This window comes from Arachis duranensis, chromosome 8, assembly GCF_000817695.3.
Source record: "Arachis duranensis cultivar V14167 chromosome 8, aradu.V14167.gnm2.J7QH, whole genome shotgun sequence".
Lineage (NCBI taxonomy): Eukaryota > Viridiplantae > Streptophyta > Magnoliopsida > Fabales > Fabaceae > Arachis > Arachis duranensis.
In genome coordinates, this window is record NC_029779.3 from 45,050,187 (window position 1) to 45,060,478 (window position 10,292).

Genomic DNA, 10,292 nt, shown 5'->3' on the forward strand with positions numbered 1-10,292 from the left:
TAAATTCTTTTTTAAAAATGAAATAAAAAATTAAAAACAAAAAATAAAATATGTTATATTAATTTAAAAAATATTTAATTTCAAAAATTGAAAACGCTTATAAGCGCACTTTTTAGTACTTCAAATAAAAAATAAACCCAAAATCCCATTATTTTTAGTAATTTTTTCATCTACACCCGCTAAACATGTCTAACCCGCACTACTGCACTACTCTCTGCCCCACTAAAACCTAACTTTTACACACGGATTTAGATCCTCTAAAGTTTGAATTTCACTTTAAAGAGTAAAGTCTAATCTCTCACCCATAAGAAGGTGGGATTCACTTGGTTTTTTCCAAAGATGGCCAACAACACGTCGACAATCTTTTTGTCTACAGCAGACATCCCCTTGTAGGTCACCTTAATAAAAGTGTTGGACCCCGCCCCAAAACTCCAATATGTTGGGATGAGGCGTTGCCCTTCTAACGACAGCCAGAAGGGGTGGCGACCTTTGACTGGGTGCACTTTGAAGTACTTATCCTTGAACCCATGGTAAGAGTCTTCGAACAAGTAAAAAATCTTCCGACCCTGGGTAGATCAGAAGGACATGAACCCTTTCCTCGCTTTTCCTTCATTGGAAGGATTCGTGAGGTTGAATAGATAAAGGAAAACGTCGACGGATATCGGCAGCTCTAAGTATTCACACACCATCTCGAAACAGCGGATGGAAGTCCAACTGTTCGGATGCAACTGCGATGGCACCACGGAGATCCGGTTAAGGAGCGCCATTTGAAAAGAAGAGAAAGGAATTCGAACCCCCAGTTGGATAAATATTGCCTTGTAGAACCAGATCCGGTCGGCAACTCGGGAGGAGCGAAGGTTGAGTTCGTATAACCGTTCGTTGGGAGCGGGAATGAAAATATCATAATTGGACTCCTCGTCAGTCCCGCTGCACAAGTACTCGACTTGACGGAACTTAGTCAACTCCTCCTCACCCATCTGATTTGGAAAATCCTTCACGTCAGAGATCACCCAAGCGTACCGGTCGTAACCCACGCCTAAGGTGGAAGCTCGTGAGACGATACGAGGCATACCTACAGTGGGGGCACCACTCGGTTAGTCTATGCGGTCGAGAGTTCGAAAAAGGCCCAGAACTACTTTTAGCCTATTCAACAACTGAAACCAAGCATGGCCGAAGCAAATCCTAAGTAAAGCCTAAAACTAAAGCCCTGGAATGGTAACCCCCTAATGCACCTATCTAACACTAACGTCACTTAACATATGAGTAAAATCAGAAAAACAACATGCACACAGAACACAGACAGTGAAGGTAAAACAAATATGGAGCAAAAAGTGGAAGATGAGTGCTTACCAAGATAGTTGCAGAGATTTGGAAGGAAGCAATAAGGGGCGAACGTGCAAGGACACATGAATGGTAGTAGAAAATTCGGAGAGAAGAAGACAGAAATGGGAAGAACAAGGGAATGAAGTGAAAGCAAAATGGAAAACTGATTGGGGGATTAAGAAATTGACTCAAGAAGCGCAAAAGACAAAGGGCAAAATAGTCTTTGCACGTAGGATTTTGAAATAACCCATTATGAGCATTAAATGCTTGACGCGAAGAACGAGGCGACGAAAGGTTATCCCCAGCAACCAACAGACATGCGCGCAGGAGGCACGTCCCCTCCACGAGCGGCCGACCTAGTGACAACACACGAGAGGAAACATAACGCGCCATCAACGGTGCTCACGACCATTGCTGGCGCGTTGGGGGACTGTTACGGCCCAACCCAGCTAGGCATGGAGACCGACCCGCCCCGGTACCTACCGACCCGTTTGGGCGGGTCGTCGCGCCCGCCTGTCTAGCGACCCGGCCACGCACCCTCCTTGCCAGCTGCACAATAGCTGGGAGGAAGGAAACTTCCTGGAAGGAGGCCTCCCCCTGGAGGGCCCACTCTCCTGACACGATATATAAGGGGAGGGCCCTACCCCTCCCACAAGGTACGTCACACACATCACTTTACTCCTATTTTTCGCCTGCACCACGACTGACTAGAGCGTCGGAGTGTCTTTGCAGGTGATATCCCCTCCCCGCAAAGAGCTCGAGACGTCGTCTACTCCATGCTCAGCCCTGCAACCCGAAACCAGGTCGTACCCCTCTTCATCAATCCGAAGATCTCTCCGAACCGCTCGGTACCCGACCAACCGAACACATATGATTACTTCTTATAAAATAAATGATGTTAAATTATTTTATCTATTTTGTATTTTGCTTAAAATTTAATTTAGAATTATAAAAGATTAAATTTAATAAAAGAGTATGAAATTATGTGTTTAAGCCTTAAACGGGCCTATATGGACCAATAGAAAAATAATTAAAAAATTATATGTTTATATCGTAAGTTTAGTTAACACGTGTCTTTAGACTATATAATAAATTTATTGTTTATGCACTGATCTATAATTTAGTCATACCCAAAATAAATAAAGTTCAATATACATCATACAAAACGACACCTATTCGACCTCAGCTCATGGAGGTCGGCCATAACGACATAAACGCGATCCTATTTATCTAAATAAGTAACTAACTCCTATTATTTTTCATATTCATCTAGAAAGGAGATTTTAACAAACTTCCTACTAAAGAAAGTAACCAACCCATGCATTATCAAAGGTGGAACAAATCAAAAAATGATTATTGACTCTACATCTACAATTATAAATACTCTTACACTCTTAAGTATATTTCGAACCTGCTTAAACCTTTGCTAATTTAAGCATCAGAGTTTCTTGCAGCTACCACTCTTACCTTCTCACGATAAATTTGGACGGTGGCACTTCGACTCCGAAAGACATCGGAGGCTGCTTCAAAAGAGTCTGAACTTTACATTGAGACTCAAATCTATCTGTTTTTTAGCATATTAAAAAATGTTAAAAGTTATTGATTAACATAATTGGTGTGTATTATAAAAAATAAAAAAAAGTAGGCTTGTTTTAATAAGCAATTATATGTTCTTACATAATATATCTGTTTTACTTTATAGGTCACTTGAAATTTATTTGTTCAGTTAATCTAATTTTATTATTTGGATTTAAAATTTAAAATTATAAATTTTATTAATTTGAAGGATTGCATACATTTATATCTTTTGTTGAGATACTTAAAAATTATGTTTGGTAGCTGAAATTTGTTTTTTGAAAACAAAATTAATTATAGAGTCCTAACATTAGTCGTATGAGTACAATAATATGCCTATAATTTTTTTATCAAATTAAATTTGGGTTAATAGTTAAATTAGTTTCTGAAAAATAAAATATTTTTTAAATTTGTCACTAATTTTTTTTTAATCAAATTGGTCCTTTAAAAATTACAAATTAATCATATTTGTCATTCGATAACTTCGTTAATAATTTTTGTCAATGATTGATGATGTAAAATATTAAATGATAGCTTCAATTGAACGCTGGCCAAATATACTTATGAAAATTTATCAATTTAATTATTAAGTCATATTGGAAATATAATTTATGTAATTGAAAAAATAAGCCAAATTAATAGATTTTGATAAATATATCTAATTAACATTCAATTAGACATGTCAAGTATTATGTATGTTGTCAATTAATATTTTTTATTATCAATTGTTGCCGAAAATTGTTAATGAAATTTCTGAAGAACAAATATGATTAGTAATCTTTAAAGGACCAATTTGATTGAAAAAATCTTTTAGGAATGAATTTGAAGAATGTCCTGTCTTTCAGGGACTAATTTAACTATTAACTCAATTAAATTTAATCATTTATGTAAGTTATGTCTATTTAAATTTCAAATTAAAAATTTTATAATTCAAAATTTTAAATTAAGTGAAAGAAATTAGATTAATCGAGTGGATTAAACGAGTAATTTATTTAAGCTCGCTTCATTCCTGGGGATAATTTTTTAGCTCAATGCCATAATGTTACGGTTTGGCCCAAAGAAAACATGGGCTGATCTGACCCCCTAACCACCCGACCCGAACGATCGGGTGTGAGGCACTCATTCGCCGACCCGAACACGCGTCCGGGACAGCTGGCCGCCACAACTGTACAAGGAAACTTCGAGAAATGTGGATTCTGTTCTTGTGGGACCCACTTCTGACAAAGTATATATGGGGAGGGTCTGCTTTACCCCTTTTTTGCCTGCACACTCGACTGACTTGAGCGTCGGAGTGTCTTTGCAAGTGACACCCCCTCCGCATCGGGAGCTCAGAACGTCGGCCTCCCCGCTTCACCCTTGCAACCCAATTCCAGACTACGCCCCACCTATTCAACCGAGGACCACTCCAAAATATTCGGTACCCGAGATACCAAACACATAATTTTTCTGCTTTAGAGTTGAAAAGTGCTGAACTCGTTTAAAATTTGTCTATCCATAAATGCACATATTAATATTAATTTTTTACACCAGTCTCTTAAAATAATTGTATTGCTGTTGTGTTTATTTTATTTTGTTGGTTCAAACAACTTAATAAATCTTTTTTTAATATTTTACATTAATTTAAATGTTACAATTTAATATACACTTCATATTTTGAAGCTGCAATAAATTTAAAATTTATATTATTATGATAAAAAATTATAATATAACATAATTGTTATCACATAAATATTTGTTCAATAAAATATCATTATCAATTAGAATTTATATTTATAAAAAATATTAGAATATAAAAAATATAGTTTTTATATTCATAAATATAAATACCTATGACAAAACAAAAAAAAGTAAAAAAGTGATGTGCCCATCACTTATTATGATCCAAAAATAAGTGATGTCTAACAGCGTTTTGATTTAAGTCATGAAACTCACTCACAATATTTTAATAATAAAATAACGGTCCAGCCCATTCATGATAAACTCGCTCACAATATTTTAATAATATTCCACCAGCTTAGCTTTATTATGGAAGCTGATAAACCATATTTTAATAAACCAGCTCTGACAAGCTGCTAAAAGAGATGATTAAACTGTTCCCCAACTACCAGCATAGATTCACATGTCACCTTCATATCTAACTTAAAAAAATATCTATATACCTGTATGTATACATTTATACGTTATATATAATTGCCCATGAAACAATATATATGTTCAAAAAAGTTGAGCCAACATGGGAGGAGAAAATGAAATACTAGTATATGTCTTATCGTTTTTGTTTCACAATTATGCATTGAAATGAAAACATGGGTTTTTCCTTCTTGGCTTCACGCATGAAATATTGAAATGACGACATGTTAGAAGCATATTCTAGCTCTGTGCCATATAGAACTTGCCAAAATGCTATGCATATATATGTATGACATTTTATTAATCACCGATTGTCATTATCATTAATCATGTATTGCCCCATCCCTTGTTTATCGTTATATTTTTTTTCTAAATTTTTTAGATGAAAAAAATAAGAGTAAATTAAATTTTTATAATTTAGTTTAATTTAACACAAAATAAAATATAAAAACACTAAATTTTATGAGCAATACTAGGGGGCAGCAACATTTGTGATTGGTAGCCATCAACTAGCCATCAATGATGATTTGATGGTGTGAGATTGGTGTGAGATTAGTGTGAGATTTTATCCAATGGCTCACCTTTCTCTGATGGTTACATGCTGGCCAAAATGCAATAAAATTGCTGGCCCCTAGACTTTTCCAAATTTTATATCTTAATCTATTATGTTTTATTTTTAGTGTCATTTTATTTTATTTTAATAACAAACGTGTGTCAGTAGCCAATGAATTATAGTTCAAAATGATATATAAAAAAATATATATATCGGTAGGTATATATCCGTTTTTCTCTCTGTACCACAGATTTTTCCTATATATGATGAGTAGGCATGATAGAAGTTATAACATAGAATCCAATATTGATCAAGAAATAAAGGATGTGTAGTACTAACACTTCAGTACTTGATTGCTTCAAACCTGATGCAAAATTCAACATGATTGATCGAAACACTGCAAATTATCATCCTAGTATTTGGAAGGATTATTTCCTTCAATATGCTTCACAATCCATGGTATATATCTCTCTATATTGTTCATCATGCATGCAAATGCAATAATGATCAACTGATATATCTTTTTTATGGATGTAATGCAGGAATTTGATGATGATGAAACAAAGGCACAAATTGAAAAACTGAAGAAACAAGTTGTCAAAATGCTTATTGATGTCTCTAAGCCCATTGAAGAAATAGTTAACTTGATTGATTTAATCTGTCGTTTGGGGATTCATTATCACTTTGAGAGTGAGATTGATGAATTGCTGCAACAAATTCACAACAATTATACCAAAAATGGAGAAATAATAATTGTTGAAGATAACCTTCGCTTACTTGCTTTGCTTTTTAGGTTATTAAGGCAACAAGGATATCACGTTTCACCAAGTATACACCTTATTCCTATTCTTTTTAGCTTATTTAATTTTTATATTTTGGCTTAAAATAACCTAAATTAGTTTTACTTTATTTTACTTTCAAATATTCTTTTCAACGTTTTAGATGTTTTTATTATTTTAGTTTTACTTATTTCTTCTTAATGTTCATTTTTTCTAATTGTTGGTTAATTTTTAAATTAGTTGGCTAAATTAATGTTAACTTTTTAAATTTTTTCTTAAATATTTTGATTGTTGTATGGATAACAATATCTAGATGTGTTCAACAAATACAAGGATGAGAATGGAAAGTTTAGTGAAAAACTTGTGAAGGATGTGGAAGGATTGCTAGAGTTGTATGAAGCATGTCATCTCAGAATTCATGGAGAAAACATATTAGATGAAGCTTATGCATTCACTTCCACTCAACTTAAATCCATTGCCACCCAATTGAAGCCTTCTCTTGCAGCACAAGTCAACTATAGTTTAGGTCAACCTTTACACCAAGGTTTGCCGAGATTGGAGGCACGGCGTTTTATTTCAATATATGAACAAGATCCAACCCATAATCAAATTCTACTCACTCTTGCAAAATTAGACTTTAATTTCCTACAAAACTTGCATCGAAAAGAAGTTGGCAACATTACCGAGTAAGCTCTTTAATTTAACCACAAAACCATCCTACTTTGTTAAATAAGTTTTCAAATTCCTATCAAAATACTCATCTTGGTTAAATGTTTACACTCTTCTACAAAAGTTTAAAAATCAAAATGTTTGGTTTAGATATATATTGAGTGTTAGTATTAACACCATATATTATGAAGAGAGCAAGATTGAGGAACTCGATAAGTAAAGGCTATTCTTTGGTACTCTGTTTAACTGTAAAAATAGTTTTAAGCAGTTGTAATTAGGGCTGGAAGTGAGTCAAGCCAGCTCATGAGCCAGCTCGAGCTCGACTCGTTTATAGCTCGATAAGCTAAGCTCGTGAGCTGGTGAGCCAAGCTTGAGTCTGGAATTGAGCTCATAAATTAAATGAGCCTTGAGTCTATATATTTAATATTATATATATACATATAAAATAGTAATATATAATTATATATATTAATGATCTTAATTATTTAAAATTTTATATTTATTTATTACATATAATTTTGATGTAGGACATAAATAAAAAATTTATATTTATTGATAGATAAATAATATATAAAATTATTTTTTTTAAATATTTTTTAATATATATAAGTTATAATTTATTTATATAAAATTATAGATTTTGTGTTTATATTTCTATTATTTGAGTCAACTCGTGAGTTTGAATCAGCTCGTGAGATTTTGGTGAGTCGAGCTTGAGCTTAAAAAATAGGCTCGATTGTTAATGAAGCAAGCCGTGAGCCAAGCTCAATTTTGGTGAGCCGAGCTTAAACTTGGTCTAGTTCGGCTCAGCTCGGCTCACTTCCAGTCCTAGTTGTAATTAGTAGGTGTTATATAATGAATGTTTTCTATTGTTAAGTGTTGTTGGAGTTTTTTGTTATTGAGCAGATTAAGTTTTTGTAGAAGTGCACTACAGTTCACAAAAAGTCTCTCTATTCTTTTTGTTGCTTCTATTGGGTACTCTGTTTTTTATTAGTTAGTTTATTTTATTTTTGTTAAATGTTTATAGTATAAATTAACTGTTGATATATTTTATAAAAATATTTAGGAGACAATAGAAAATAAATTCGAAGTTATTTCATTTTGTATTTCTTAGCTGTTAGAATATATTAAAATTAATTAACATTGATTAGAATTATTTAGCATATTTAAATATTTATTATTAAATATTACGTCTTTATTATTTTAAATCTCTTAACACCTATTAATACATTTTTATATTGTATTATTTTATAAAACTTGAATATACACAAATCTTTTTTTACTGCTCTTTCTTATCTTTCTAACATTAACTATCACTTTTTTTTTTACATTCCTTAATTACTGCCAAAGTAATTAAGTAATATTTGATATAATAATGGTGTTATTACAGATGTTATATGTATAAAATTATAAATATTAAGTTAAATAAAATAATTTTGAGTTGTTATCTCTCTAGCATTATCGAAGTTAAACTTATTTATTTAACTAACCACACCGTAATTATAACATTGTTATTGTGTTTTTGTCCTTTAATTTTAGGTGGTGGAAGGAGCTTAATGTTGCTGTAAAACTACCATATGCTCGAGATAGAATTGTAGAATGTTGTAACTGGATTTTGGCGGTTTATTTTGAACCTCAATATTCTCAAGCTAGGAAAATACTGATAAAATTGATTGCTCTTATATCAATTATTGATGATACATATGATGCCTATGGAACTATAGATGAACTAAAACTTTTCACGGAGGCAATTGAAAGGTTGGTTAAAAATTATAAATAGATGGGCAAAGTATTATTTTTGTTTTTGAAGTTTGATAAAAGTTTTTAAAATACTCTTAAGTTTTATTTTGTTTCAATTTTATTCAAAAAGTTTTCGATTTGCATCAAATATATTCTTGACGGCTAATTTTTTAAAAAATTTAAGACCAATTCAACAATAATTTCATAAGAACAACCCTTAATACAAGCAAATCAAGCATAATTTTCATGCATTATTGTTAGATTGATTTTAAATTTTTTGAAAATTTAGCTGTCAAGGATATATTTGATGCAAATTGAAAATTTTTGGAACAAAACTGAATCAAAATAAAATTTATGGATATTTTTTAAATTTTTGCCAAACTTTAAGAACAAAAAATATACTTTATCCTAAATAGATACTAATTTTTTTTATGCCAGGTAGCTGATATTTTTTTGAGTCCAACTAATTGATGGTGGTACAAAACTCAAATATTGGAAGAGAAAATACAATTGAAGGAATTGAATGGAAAGTTCAAAATTTGAGTTTTTTATGAAAATATCATGCCTTTATTAATTTTAAAATTTGAAAGTTAATTTGGAATTAATGGTCACGAAATTTGTGGATATTGATGGTGAACTATCAAACTTTTCTAACTTGTAAAGTTTTTTCATGGTGGAATACATTACAGGTGGGATATTAGCTCCTTGGATGATCTTCCCGAATACATGAAATTAATTTATGAGTCTCTCCTCAAATTTTTTGAAGAAGTAGAACGAGAACTTGAAAAACAAGGAAGAGCATATTGCACTAAATTTTCCATTAAAGAAGTAAGACCCTTTTTTTTAACCTCTTAAAAATATATTATATTTGTTTTGTGGAGTGCATCTATCCAACTCCGTAAAATAATAGAAATGGATTCTTTCAATTATTAAAAAAAAATAAAAGTGTAAAATGTGATCTTTAATTTTTTATTATTTTTTTTATATTTATTTTTTATCCTATTTATAAAATTAATGATAGAAGATCACATTTTACTCTCTCAATTGTTAAAAAAAAATTGAGAAGATCCATTTTTCAAAAAAAATAACAAGTATTATTCATTTTAAATTTGATAACATTTGCAAGATTTATGAGATATATATCATACGACCGATCAAATTTATTCCATTGACATGCATCTCTTAGAGCCAAACTCCAGTCAGAGCGAATCTAAAAATCTTTTGAAGAAGAGGTCAAAAATTAAATATTTATATAATTAAATATTATATTATATAATTGATAATATTATTTTTTATTATTATTTTTAATAAAAAATTATTAATAAGTGCTATATTAAAATAAAAAATTCTACTAAAAATAAATAATTTTATATTTGATATCATTCATAATAACTAAAATTTTAATTTTTATCTTTTATTATTATAAAGAATGTAACATGAATAATATAGATCAATTATTCTGATATTTTTTATATATGCATTTAAAATAAATTAGTGAACAAAATATGTAAGATATTCATACC

At 31.2% G+C, this 10,292-nt stretch overlaps 1 protein-coding gene across 3 annotated transcripts in view; it reads left to right on the forward strand.

Annotated features, from left to right (window-relative positions):
* LOC107463235 (probable terpene synthase 2) overlaps positions 1-10,292 on the forward strand; it is a 19,559-nt gene that overhangs the window by 7,663 nt on the left and 1,604 nt on the right. Inside the window, exons 1-5 of one of the 3 annotated variants that reach the window (XM_016081994.3) lie at positions 5,864-6,040; positions 6,124-6,409; positions 6,674-7,046; positions 8,569-8,787; positions 9,459-9,597. In XM_016081994.3, the coding sequence (XP_015937480.1) occupies positions 5,906-6,040; positions 6,124-6,409; positions 6,674-7,046; positions 8,569-8,787; positions 9,459-9,597 (1,152 nt within the window). In that variant the 5' untranslated portion in view covers positions 5,864-5,905. Of the gene's footprint in view, positions 1-5,862; positions 6,041-6,123; positions 6,410-6,673; positions 7,047-8,568; positions 8,788-9,458; positions 9,598-10,292 lie in introns of those variants that run through there. The other 2 variants (XM_052253095.1, XM_052253094.1) reach the window with 2 other exon arrangements.